Genomic DNA, 13,464 nt, shown 5'->3' on the forward strand with positions numbered 1-13,464 from the left:
TAACGTAATTGTATAGCTACCCCTTGAATTTTTTAGTTCTGGCCGTTATCTGTGGACTTGCTTCAGTGGAAGATAATGGTTTAGTTTCTTTTTACTCCATATACTCCGTTCCTCCTTGAGTGTTTATGTGACCCCCTCTCCCCTTTAAAAATCTTCTACTGTCATTTCAGTAGAGTTTCAGGAAAAAGTGGAGCTTAATGCATGGTATGTATCAGCCCTATTTAACTAGAAGTCCACAATTACCAGTTGTAATGAGAGATAGAAGATGGATATAAGTTGGAAAAAGTGGGAGGTTGATGCCAGTGGATATGGCAGAGGGAAGGTGTGTGATCCTGTTGCCCACAGTTCTCTCAGTTTAAGATGGTGCTTTTGACAGAGTAGCCCTGTTCCATTCACCTGATGCTTACCAGTTCTCCTTAGCCTGTGCCTTTTTATGATTCTAACAAGGAGATGAAAGGATTAAGGGCATTTCTTCTCAGACCAAGCACAGCAAGCTAAGTTGTAAGCAAAACTTGCTGTGCTGGAACTCCTAAAACTATAAAAATGAAAAGCTAGGAAAAGTTTGACAGAAGAAAATATGCTTTTGAAGATGATACAAACTTTCCCAGGACATTTCTTTTTTTAATCCATTTTATTGCCTCCCCCACCTCCCCCAACGATTACTCCCACCCTGTACCCCTATGTCTGGCAACCACCAGTCTGTTCTCTGTATCTATAAGGGTGGTTATAGGATATCTCGTGGCTTTTTCATTTACAGTTGACCCTTGAACAACGCAGGGGTTAGGGGTGCCGACCCTCTGTGAACTCAAAGGTTTGCCTATAATTTATAATCGGCCCTCCCTCCATAGCCGTGGTTCCCCATCTGTGGATTCAGCCACCCACAGATGGCGTAGTACTACGGTATTTATTATTTAAAAAAACGTGTATGTGAGTGAAGCCACACTGTTCAAACCCATGTTGTTCAAAGGTCTACTGTAATTAATGCTGTCCTCTGCTAGATTCAAGAATACTGAAGGAAGAAAAACATGCAGTCTCTGTACTCATGAAGTAGATAATCTAGCAGGAAAGGTGCTGCTGCTCTAAATTACTAATGTGATGAGTGTTTTGAAAGAGAAGTGCAGGGGCCGCTGGGAGCACATAGTAGGGAGATCTAAACTTGGTGGAGGTAAAGGAGGTTTTCCCTGGGAAGTGGTATGAAACCTGAGACTTGAAGGATGAATAGGATTTAGCTTAGCAGAGGGTGAGTTTGGCGAATGAGGGGAAGGAGTGTTCCAAGCAGAGGGAAGACCGTTTGAAAGGCGCAAGGCGAGGTCCCCTTTAAGGACTGAAAATAAGACCTGGATTGTCGAAGTATACAGGACAAAAGTGACATTGGAATCAAGGTGAGGCTAGAATATTTTAAGGCAGATGACAAGCTATAAAAGGAGGCATGGGGATGATATAATCATGTTTCTGTTTTATAAAAGACAACTGTATTACCTCGAGATATCGTGAATTCAGTTTTGATCTTGTTGCATTTGAAATGCCTGAGAAACATCTAAGAGCATATAGAAGGACGATTTTGGAGCTTTCAAGTGAAGTCTGGGTTAGGCGTAAAAATATGGTGGTCAATTTATATTGTAGCATTGAAGGGGAGACCTAGAGAGAGTAGAGTGAGAAGACAGGAGAGCTGGAGAATTTGGAAGAGCTGTTATTTAATGGTCAGCTGGAGGAGGATATTCTAGTCAAGATGACTGAAAAGGAGCAGCCAGAAAGATGGCACATGTATAGCTTGACGGTATGGCACGACAGTATGACATGCTGGAACGAAAGACAAGCATGTTTCTAGAAGGAGAAAACGGTTAAATTCTGTGAAACAGTGCTGAGAGGGAAATAGATAAGGACTGAGAAAAGTATCAGAGGAACTCAGAGTTGCTTATGGGTATTTCTCCCCTGAAATGGGAAGATTTCAGGGGAAGGGATGTGACTTTCATGTGGCAGTGATGGGGAAGAGTCACTGGTCAGAATGTTAATGACGGTTGTGAGTCTAGTTAAATAAAGGACTACCAATTGTAAGCACAGTAGGTTGTCTAAGTCATGTTGATTAAACACCCAAATATTTGTCAGCTTTGGGTGTGGTCATATATTATAACTGCTAGTAATTCCAATGAAAATAATACCTGTAAGTAAAAATTAAGCACCTGCTCCGGGCCAGACAGCGTTCTCTGCATACTTTATCTATATTATTTTGAATATTCTTGCATGGTATTATTCCCATTTTTTTTTTTTTTTTTTTTTTTTTTAATTAATTTATTTATTTATTTATTTTTGGCGGTGTTGGGTCTTCATTTTTGTGCGAGGGCTTTCTCTAGTTGTGGCAAGTGGGGGCCACTCTTCATCGCGGTGCGCGGGCCTCTCACTGTCGCGGCCTCTCTTGTTGCGGAGCACAGGCTCCAGATGCGCAGGCTCAGTAGTTGTGGCTCATGGGCCTAGTTGCTCCGCGGCATGTGGGATCTTCCCAGACCAGGGCTCGAACCCGTGTCCTCTGCATTGGCAGGCAGATTCTCAACCACTGCGCCACCAGGGAAGCCCTATTCCCATTTTTGATATGAGTAAAATGAATCTTAGACGAGTTTTAACTAATTTATGCAAGGTTTCACAGCTTTCAGTGATGGAATTGCACGTCAGTTCTGACTCTGAAGCCCATTGCCTTATAATAGTAATAATAATACCACTTGTCATTTACTGACTTACTTTAGATGAATGAATATCCCTAATGGAACACGGCCTTTTCCCCTATTGCTATCTGAAATATCTTACTTTAAGTTAATTTTTTTTTTTTTAGTTCTTAACCATTGAAGGCAATTGGCCAGGATCGTCCTCGTAAAAGCTCCTCATAATTTGTGATCCCTGTGATGTTTTCCCTGGGTGTCTTCCTCTTGATGTCATTTCTTTTTCACTCTTGAAGGCACATAGTATAGAGTAGTTCCTTATTTTGCAAATTTCAGTGCATTACTATGTTGCTGATACCTACTAAAGTTATATTATCAACAAAAATAAGGCATATTTCCTCTTATTTTTATGAACGTGGAAAACAAGACTTCTTAATTTATATTTGGATCAGAATCACCTGAGGGTGTTTTTACTAAACTAGGCCTGGCTGGCATCACAGGTCATTGTGACTTAGTAGACCTGTGGCAGTTACCCAGCCATGTGCATTTTAAAGCTACCCTGGGTGATTCTGATTTTATTTAATACTTATTTTATTGATTTGTGGCATAGTTTTTTTGATTTATTGTCTATTCTGATTTTTTTAAATTGGGAAAACTAATAGGAAACTAAATTAAGCATCCCCCAAATTTCCCATTTATCTTGTAAGTGCGCAGATACATATAGGAAAACACACACAAACACACCCACCCACGCATACGTACATACATACTGCCAGTCTCAGTAACGGCTGTCTCCACATATCTGTCTCTGTCTCCCTCTCTGTCTTTCACAAAATTATAATTTCCCCTAGCATTTCAATCAGTTATTAATTGTTCTTTTTGTGCTTTGCAGAATGGTGATTGAGCCGAGTCTCCCAGATGAAAGTGAGTTCTTGTACACTGCACAGCCTGAGTTGCTGAGGTTCAGGACATCACAGCTTGCAGTAGAGAAGGTTATGGACTGGTATCAGAGCAGAGCGGAGGAAATAGAGCATTATGCTCTGCAGGTGAGGCTGGCAGTGCTGTGTCAGATCCTTCGCATTCAGTGCATGTTTTGGCTGTTGACAGCAGTGCCAGGGATTCTGTATATATTAATAGTTTGCAAGGGACGAAATGAAAATTTCTTATTACTTTCATTCATTTATTCTTTGCTTCAGAAGCTTTTGTGGTTTTTTTTTTTTTTTTGGATTCCTAAAGAGCAAATACATATAACAAAAGCTGTTCAAAACCTTTCTTTAAAATGTAAGCTGCAAAATATGTACATACTGATGCAGATTTTATATACATGCTTAATAGGCTTAATACCATTTTAAGTCGAAAGATTGTATCAACATAGAAATGCTTGATTAGTCCCCTGTTATATTGCATGAATGCAGTGGATTGTTATTTTGCTTTCCAGGAACCCTGTTTGAGGGTCTGTTTCTAAGGCTTTCCTGAAGTCCAAGCCTGATTTCCCTCAGTTCCCATGTGCCTTTACTGAGATGTGTAACAGCTTCATCAGAGGCGGGTTTAGAAGAGGGAGATGAGGGTTGTACTGTAGCTTAGGAGATCTAAATAGGAATCTGGACTCTTCTGCTAATAGACCTGGTGACTCTGGACCTGCTACCTACCTTTTCTGTACCTTGGTTTTTTCAGGGGGTGAGTTCTTACACTGGAGTCAGTGATAACAAATAAAATGTACAGGAGAGAACATTAAAAATTCTTCCAATTGAGTTCTCTGCAAATGTAAGCAAAAGTTGTCTTCATCCTAGAGAACAGAAGTTGGCAATTCGGAGCAAAGAACGGCAGAATGGCCTTTGAAATCTCATTCAGCTCTATGGCTATACCACCCTGAACACGCCCTATCTCGCCTGAAATCTCATTCAGGGTCTGGCCAGCGGGTGTCTTTTTCATTCTACTTGCAGTTTTGGCTTTGGGCTTCCTGTCCTACCATCAGTTTTTCATTTGTCAGGAAGGATGATTTCAGAAGGTCTGATGAACAGCTGTATTGCAGGAAGGAATAAACCCCCTTGTTTAAATTTCTGCTTAGTGTATCTGGCACAGCGCTGTGTCTCCATTTGATAGCCTTCTTGAATTTCTGCTTAATCTAATTCCTATTTTTAGTATTCATAGAATTGACGAATTATTTGCTGGAGCTGATGGGAATATTATAGATCAAACTTTTTAGAGGATGGCCAAGAATATTTATAATTGACTTTTCAGGTTTTTGAAGATAGCTAAGGACATTTGAAAATGTTTAGAATTCTAAGATACCAGAATGAAAAGAATCTCTGGAGGGGATCCAGTCTAATTCTCTATGTTATAGATAGACAAACTAAGGTCCACAGGAAAGAAAGTGAACAGCTTGCTCAGGGACACACAGTAGCAGAGCCAGACAACATACAGGTCTCTGCATAGTTTTTCTTATAGAGTCCATATAAAAATGGACAATTACACAAATCTTAATGACTGAAAGCAAGATAAATTAATCCAAAAAAGTGGATCTCAGTTCTCAGACCCATTGTATTTTTTCTGTAGCAAATATTTCGTAATACTTCCTTATTATCCTGATGTGAAAATCATGGACATGCCTTATTTGCAGAAATAATTTCCAAAAAATTAATATAATGACTTAACTGTGATATATGGGATAAATAAAATATGTAAACGCGTGGTCATGAGTACACTAAAAAAGTGACTAAAGTCAGTGAGAAATCACTTTGAACAAGATAGCTGACATTGCAGACAGATTGAGGTGTATTGAATTAAACGCTACAGATTGCTGTCTGGGGTGTGAACAACGCATGGTAAATATTTTTTTCAGGGTGTTGGAAGGTAGGCAGGGATTAGCACAAGGTGGTTGTGTGGGACTGCCCTGCACACTGTGGAATGTCTGTCATCCCTGGCTTCCACCCTTGAATGTTAGTAAGTTCCACTCATACTTGGGAAAGACAGAAATGCTTCCTCAGATTTTTGGAGCGCCTCCTGGTGGACAGTTCTGCTCCCATTGAGAACTGTAGTCTTAGACCAGTATCACGCATCTGGAAATGACCAGTTCATATCAGTCACATTAAGCAAAGGCATTATTACTTTGCTGATTCAGGAGAAACTCACCTGTAAATAATTGATGAAGAAAGCTCTTAAGCGAGTCAAAAAGGTGCATTTTTGGTAGTTTGTACAGGCAAATGTAGGTTGTATACTGTGTAGCAGACATCTTTTAAGATGGATGGCATCATTTGATTTACAGGAGTTTACAAACACATGTAGTTTACTATTGTCTCTGGCTAACAAGAGAAGGGATTCTGTTTGGATCAGTTTTGTCTGAGCACTTTGTGGTTTTTAGCTGAACTTCTAGATATAACACTTGTTATTTCTTGCCTTTTTGATAGTAGCCATTGTAATGAGCATGAGGTGATATCTCATTGTGGTTTTGATTTGCATTTTCCTAATTATTAGTGATTTTGGACATCTTTTCATATGCCTGTTGGCCCTTTGTATGTCTTCTTTGGAAAAATGTCTATTCAGCTCCTCTGCCTATATTTTTTATTTTTTGAATTTTTGAATTTTATTTTATTTATTTTTTATACAGCAGGTTCTTATTACTTATCTATTTTATACATATTAGTGTATACATGTCAATCCCAATCTCCCAATTCATCCCACCCCCACCTCCCCTGCCACTTTCCCCCACTTGGTGTCCATACATTTGTTCTCTACATCTGTGTCTCTATTTCTGCCCTGCAGACCGGTTCATCTGTACCATTTTTCTAGGTTCCACATATATGCGTTAATATATGATATTTGTTTTTCTCTTTCTGACTTACTTCATTCTATATGATAGTCTCTAGATCCATCCACGTCTCTACAAATGACCCGATTTCATTCCTTTTTATGGCTGAGTAATATTCCATTTTATATATGGACCACATCTTTATCCATTCATCTGTCGATGGGCATTTAGGTTGCTTCCATGACCTGGCTATTGTAAATATTGCTGCAGTGAACATTGGGGTGCATGTGTCTTTTTGAATTATGGTTTTCTCTGGGTATATGCCCAATAGTGGGATTGCTAGGTCATATGGTAATTCTATTTTTAGCTTTTTAAGGAACCTCCATACTGTTCTCCATAGTGGCTGTATCAATTTACATTCCCACCAACAGTGCAAGAGAGTTCCTGCATTCTTATTTATTTCACACTTAGCTGATGTACAGTATATGAGAAAACATCATTCTAAGGCCCTGTGATAAAAGAGATGAGGAAGAGAGCATTATGACTTCTGCCCTAAGACACTGAATTTTATGGGAGTGGCAAGCATTCAAGTCATATACTATTATATTAAACATAACTTTTTAAGTTCTATAATAAAGGTACAAAGAGAAATGTTGGTAGAAGACTAAGGAAAGGACAGATAATCTGACAAATAACAGGCGAAAGCATTTATGGAGAAGTATTGAAAATAGGTGTTGATGATAATGATTATGATAGCAACTAATATTCCATGCGGTGCTCACATCCGACAGGATGCACTGTTATAGGTACTTTACATATGTGATTTCCTTTAATCCTTGTCACCCTAGGAGATTAGTGCTTTCCTATTCCCATCATATATATTCACACTGAGGCATGAAAATGTTAAAAAAAGAAAAAGTCATTCACAGTCACAGACCTAGCATGTAAGGGTGCTAGGATTTGAACCCAAGTAGACTGGATCCAGAGTCCCTGTTCGTAAGCTCAACTAGGGGTAGACAGAGGAGTGTGCACTTTTTCTTATGCCGAAGTCATGCAGAGAGTCAGTAAGATTCTTCAGTGCTGAGTCACCTCCGATTTCCAAAGAGAGTGGAGACAGTGGCAGAACACATAGGGCACATTGGGAGGAAGCTGCCTCGGGCACTCATGGTTACATTTTGCCAGTTCCAGGAACTCAAATATGACAGAGAGAAAAGAGAAGAACGATATTTTCAAACGTTGCCTTGTGAGTAGATAAAGAAGACCTACAAAGTGTGATTAGATAGGTAGCCTTTTCCTAAAATCTCTTGTCTAATTTTTAACATGGTACATTCAGTATACAGTCAGAAATGTACTTCTCTGTCTGTTCAAGACATTTCAGTCTTGGGAGTCTCCTTTTAATAAGAGGACATACTCACATGTGTATCACCAAATGATATCACCTATTAACTTCTTCATAGAAATGAGTTGGCCTAAGGCCAGAATGTAGCAAGGGACCATCAGATAGGTTATCTGCAGTTGCAGAAGCTCCAAGAACAAAAAGACGGGTTGTAGAAGCCTCCAAAAACTTTTCACATGCCCGAAGGAAAGAACATGAGCTTTGAAGACAGAGATACATGCTTAGAATATAGGAGTACCTTTATCACACTAGCTTCAGGTTACTCAAGCGTGACAGTAAGTGATAAAAAGATAACCTATTGCACAATAATATTTGAGATCCTCCTGTCCTTACCTGACTCTTTAGAAGGAAAAGTAAGTGGGAGCAGTTCAGAAATCACTTTACTCAATGGAACCTGGGTAGTCAGCGTAGCACAAAGGAAAAAAAACACCTCAATCATAATCAAAAGCAAGGTTTGTCAGTGCTTCCTTTTGTTAGTAAAGTTTTACTGGAACACAGCCACACCCATTCATTTAAGTATGGCCTGTGTTGATTTTCTGTTACAGTGGCAGAGTTGAACAACTGTGGCAGGGCTCATAAGTCTAAAATATTCACTGTCTGGCTCTTTAGAAAACTTTGCATCCCCTGCTCTGAAAAAATCTAGAATAGCTATGTTGCCTGACGCAATACATTAAGCATTGGAATCAGCAAATGGGAGCCCATAAGCCCCTATGAATTGTTTTATGACCATAGGACATATGAAAAAAGCGAAATGCATTTCTGAAATTCCTCACTGACAACAACTCTGAAGCCGTATATACGATTTCTAGTTTCTTTTTCTTTTCTTTTCTTATTTTTTAACATCTTTATTGGAGTATAATTGCTTTACAATGGTGTGTTAGTTTCTGCTTTATAACAAAGTGAATCAGTTATACAAAAACATATGTTCCCATATCTCTTCCCTCTTGTGTCTCCCTCCCTCCCACCCTCCCTATCCCACCCCTCTTGGTCACAAAGCACAGAGCTGATCTCCCTGTGCTATGCGGTTGCTTCCCACTAGCTATCTATTTTACGTTTGGTAGTGTATATATGTCCATGGCACTCTCTCACTTTGTCACAGCTTACCCTTCCCCCTCCCCATATCCTCAAGTCCATTCTCTAGTAGGTCTGTGTCTTTATTCCCGTCTTGCCCCTAGGTTCTTCATGACTTTTTTTTTTTTTTCTTAGATTCCATATATATGTGTTAGCATACGGTATTTCTTTTTCTCTTTCTGACTTACTTCACTCTGTATGACAGACTCTAGGTCCATCCACCTCACTACAAATACCTCAATTTCTTTTTTTTTTTTTTTTTAAATATTTATTTATTTATTTATTTATTCATTCATTCATTCATTCATTTATGGCTGTGTTGGGTCTTTGTTGCTACGTGCGGGCTTTCTCTAGTTGTGGCAAGTGGGGGCCTCTCTTCATTGTGGTGCGTGGGCTTCTCATTGCGATGGCTTCTCTTGTTGCAGAGCACGGGCTCTAGGCATGTGGGCTTCAGTAGTTGCGGCACACGGGCTCAGTAGTTGTGGCACACAGGCTCTAGAGCACAGGTTCAGTAGTTGTGGAGCACGTGCTTAGCTGCTCCGTGGCATGTGGGATCTTCCCGGACCAGGGCTGGAACCCATGTCCCTTGCATTGGCAGGAGGATTCTTAACCACTGTGCCACCAGGGAAGTCCAGTACCTCAATTTCGTTTCTTTTTATGGCTGAGTAATATTCCATTGTATATATGTGCCACATCTTCTTTATCCATTCAACTGTCGATGGACACTTAGGTTGCTTCCATGTCCTGGCTATTGTAAATAGAGCTGCAATGAACATGTTGGTACATGACTCTTTTTGAATTATGGTTTTCTCAGGGTATATGCCCAGTAGTGTGATTGCTGGCTCATATGGTAGTTCTGTTTTTAGTGTTTTAAGGAACCTCCATACTGTTCTCCATAGTGGCTGTATCAATTTACATTCCCACCAACAGTGCAAGAGTGTTCCCTTTTCTCCACACCTTCTGCAGCATTTATTGTTTGTAGATTTTTTGATGATGGCCATTCTGACCGGTGTGTGATGATATCTCATTGTAGTTTTGGTTTGCATTTCTCTAATGATTAATGATGTTGAGCATTCTTTCATGTGTTTGTTGGCAATCTGTACATCTTCTTTGGAGAACTGTCTATTTAGGTCTTCTGCCCAATTTTGGATTGGGTTGTTTGGTTTTTTGATATGGAGCTGCATGAGCTGCTTGTAAATTTTGGAGATTAATCCTTTGTCAGTTGCTTCATTTGCAAATATCTTCTCCCATTCTGAGGGTTGTCTTTTCGTCTTGTTTATGGTTTCCTTTGCTGTGCAAAAGCTTTTAAGTTTCATTAGGTCCCATTTGTTTATTTTTGTTTTTATTTCCATTTCTCTAGGAGGTGGGTCAAAAAGGATCTTGCTGTGATTTATGTCATAGACCGTTCTGCCTATGTTTTCCTCTAAGAATTTTGTAGTGTCTGGCCTTACATTTAGGTTTTTAATCCATTTTGAGTTTATTTTTGTGTATGTTGTTGGGGAGTGTTCTAATTTCATTCTCTCACATGTAGTTGTCCTGTTTTCCCAGCATCACTAATTGAAGAGGCTGTCTTTTCTCCATTGTATATTCTTGCCTCCTTCATCAAAAATAAGGTGACCATATGTGCGTGGGTTTATCTCTGGATTTTCTATTCTGTTCCATTGATCTATAATTTTGTTTTTGTGCCAGTACCATACTGTCTTGATTACTGTAGCTTTGTAGTATAGTCTGAAGTCTGGGAGCCTGCTTCTTCCAGCTCCGTTTTTCTTTCTCAAGATTGCTTTGGCTATTCGGGGTGTTTTGTGTTTCTCTGCCTATATTTTAATTGGGTATTTGTTTTTTGTGTTGTTGATCTGTGTGAGTTCTTTATATATTTTGGATATTAACCCTTTATCAGATACATGATTTTCAAATATCCTCTTCCATTTGGTAGGTTGTATTTTCATTTTGTCGATGGTTCCCTTTGTTGCACAGAGGCTTTTTAGTTTGATATAGTCCCACTTGTTTATTTTTGCTTTTGTTTCCCTTGCCTGAGGAGACAGATCCAGAAAGATATTGCTAGAATAATGTCAAAGAGTGTACTGCCTATGTTTTCTTCTAGGAGTCTTAGGGTTTCAGGTCTTACATTCAAGTCTTTAACCTGTTTTGAATTGATTTTTGTGTATAATGTGAAATAGTGGTCTAGTTTCATTCTTTTGCATGTGGCTGTCCAGTTTTTCCAACACCATTTATTGGAGAGACTGTCTTCTCTCCATTGTGTCTTCTTTGCTCCTTCGCCAGAAATTAGTTGTCCATATATATGTGGATTTATTTTTAGACTCTTAATTCTGTTTTATTGATCTATGTGTCTGGTTTTCTGCCAATACCAGTTTTAGTGTTTAATGACTGAAATTTGGGTTACAAAATATTTATTCAGGTTTTTAAAAAATAGCACTAACAAAAAGAAAAAGGCCTACACTGGAATGCAAAATAAGTTATCATTTTTTACACTTATCTTTTTTCTTTCTTTATTTTATTAATACTTTATTTTTTAGAGGAGCTTTAGGTTTATAGAAAAATTGAGTAGAAAGTACAGAGTTCCCATATAGTCCCCTCACTTTCTGCCCTACCCACTAGTTATCCCTATTATTAACATCTTGCATTTGAGTGGTATGTTAGTTACAATTGATGAATCAAGATGTCTTTCAGTGGGCAAATGGATAAATAAACAGTGGTACATCCACACAATGGAATATTACTCAACTCTAAAAAAGAAATGAGCAATCAAACCATGAAAAGGTGTGGAGGAACCTTAAATGCGTATTAGTAAGTTAACGAAACCAGTCTGAAAAGGCTATATACTGTTTGATTCCCATTGTGTGACATTCTGGAAAAGGAAAAATGATGGAAACAGTAAAAAGATCAGTGATTGCCAGGGGTTGGTGGTAGAGGGATGAATAGATGGAACACAGAGAATTTTTAAGGCAGTGAAAATACTCTGTATGATACCATAATGATGGATACCTGTCAGTCTACTTTGGTCTAAACACACAGAAAGTAAACACCAGGAGTGAACCCTAATGTAAACTGTGAACACTGAGTGATCATGGTGTGTCAGTATAGGTTCATTGATTGTAACAAAGGTGCTACCTTGCTGGGGGATGTTGGTAACAGGGGAGGCTGTGCATGTGTGGGGACCGGGGGGATGTGGGGAATCTCTGTACTTTCTGCTCATTTTTGCTGTCAACCTAAAACTGCTCTAAAAAAGAAAGTCTGTTAAAAATAAAAACAAAGTTAGCACTTTCTGAAATATAATTTTTTTAAGTCTAATTATAATTCCTAGACATCTTGATTTCTGTTTTAGTAATCAAGAATAATTATAAAGATTTGCTGTGCACCTGAAACTATCACAAAATTGTTAATCGGCTGTACCCCAATATAAAATAAAAAGTTTAAAAAGATGAATAATTATAAAGAAAGGAAAGTGATTTGGGGGTGCTTTATTTAGTTGGCTGTATACGCTTTCATCTCTTTGATTTATTTAAAAACACTTATAATAGGGGTATTGTTCTTTAGCTTCATTTTATGTATTGATGTTTCATGTGGCTTATGCGATAATCAAAGTGGTATCTGACATAGTTTTATCTTTTTCATTTTTACAGGTTAAACTGATGTAGTACTACTTCTTCCTTAGCGCCTATAAATGGCTTTTGGAAATCTTGTTTGTTGGTTTAGGAAAATGTGTACATATAGGGGTGAAATTTATCTATTGGGGGCTTGGGGTATGTGGTATAATTCTGTAACTTGTAACAGAACCTACTTTAAGGTGTCAGTAATTTGATTTTCAAACATTTTTACTTCAGTGATTATTTTGGAAAGCACCAACATCAAAGTTGATGTTAGAAACACAGATCTGGATCGCAAAATTGGTTGAGTGTGTTACAAATTGCTAATGTGCTGTGTGTTCAAACTATTGCACAAAGTTGTGTTTTACATATCAAGTTTCTTCATACTTTCTGAGATTTTCTGAGTTTTTAAGAACTTGGTATACAGGTAGATGTGGCTTTTCCGACATTAATTGTCCTTTTGTTAAGGTATTGCCGGATCCCTTCCCTTTTGCCTCATGCCTTATCTACCTGTAGTTTTCCCTCTTATTTTTATTTGCGCCACTCTTTTCAACTGAACATGCAGTTCTTCTTTTTTCACCTCTTCACCTGTTAATCCCTGAGTCCTGGAAGGGCTTTGGGTGGATCTGTGATATCACTTGGCATTTTTTCTTTGTGCTGTGTGACTGTTTCCTCTCCCCTTTTCCTCCTTTCCTCGCACCAACGCTTCCCTCATCATTCTCAGCAGTGATTTTGCTTTGTATTTCATGGGGAAAGTTGAGAAATCACTTCCATTTGCCCCACTCTTTCCAGCTTTCCCACAGGAGAGGTCTCTCTTGCATTCTCCTGAACTGGGGGTTAAGGCCATGTTAGATGATTTTGCTGTCAATCAGAATATGTCCATTTTATAAACCTGATCAAGTGATGGGAGTGAAATTGCTGTGTATTGAGCATCTGCAGAAAGATTATTCTTTGTTTTGTTGTAAGGGAGGCCTAAATAGTTGAATTGGGACA

The 13,464-nt window shown here is 38.7% G+C and overlaps 1 protein-coding gene across 2 annotated transcripts in view; it reads left to right on the top strand.

Moving 5' to 3' along the window:
• Positions 1 to 13,464, top strand: part of NBAS (NBAS subunit of NRZ tethering complex) — a 333,954-nt gene that overhangs the window by 125,538 nt on the left and 194,952 nt on the right. For both annotated transcript variants that reach the window (XM_082426421.1, XM_082426422.1), the window contains one exon: positions 3,544 to 3,697. In XM_082426421.1, the coding sequence (XP_082282547.1) occupies positions 3,544 to 3,697 (154 nt within the window). The remainder of the gene's footprint in view (positions 1 to 3,543; positions 3,698 to 13,464) is intronic.

Source organism: Balaenoptera physalus, assembly GCF_965194825.1.
Source record: "Balaenoptera physalus genome assembly, chromosome: 15".
In the NCBI taxonomy this organism is placed as follows: Eukaryota; Metazoa; Chordata; class Mammalia; order Artiodactyla; family Balaenopteridae; genus Balaenoptera; species Balaenoptera physalus.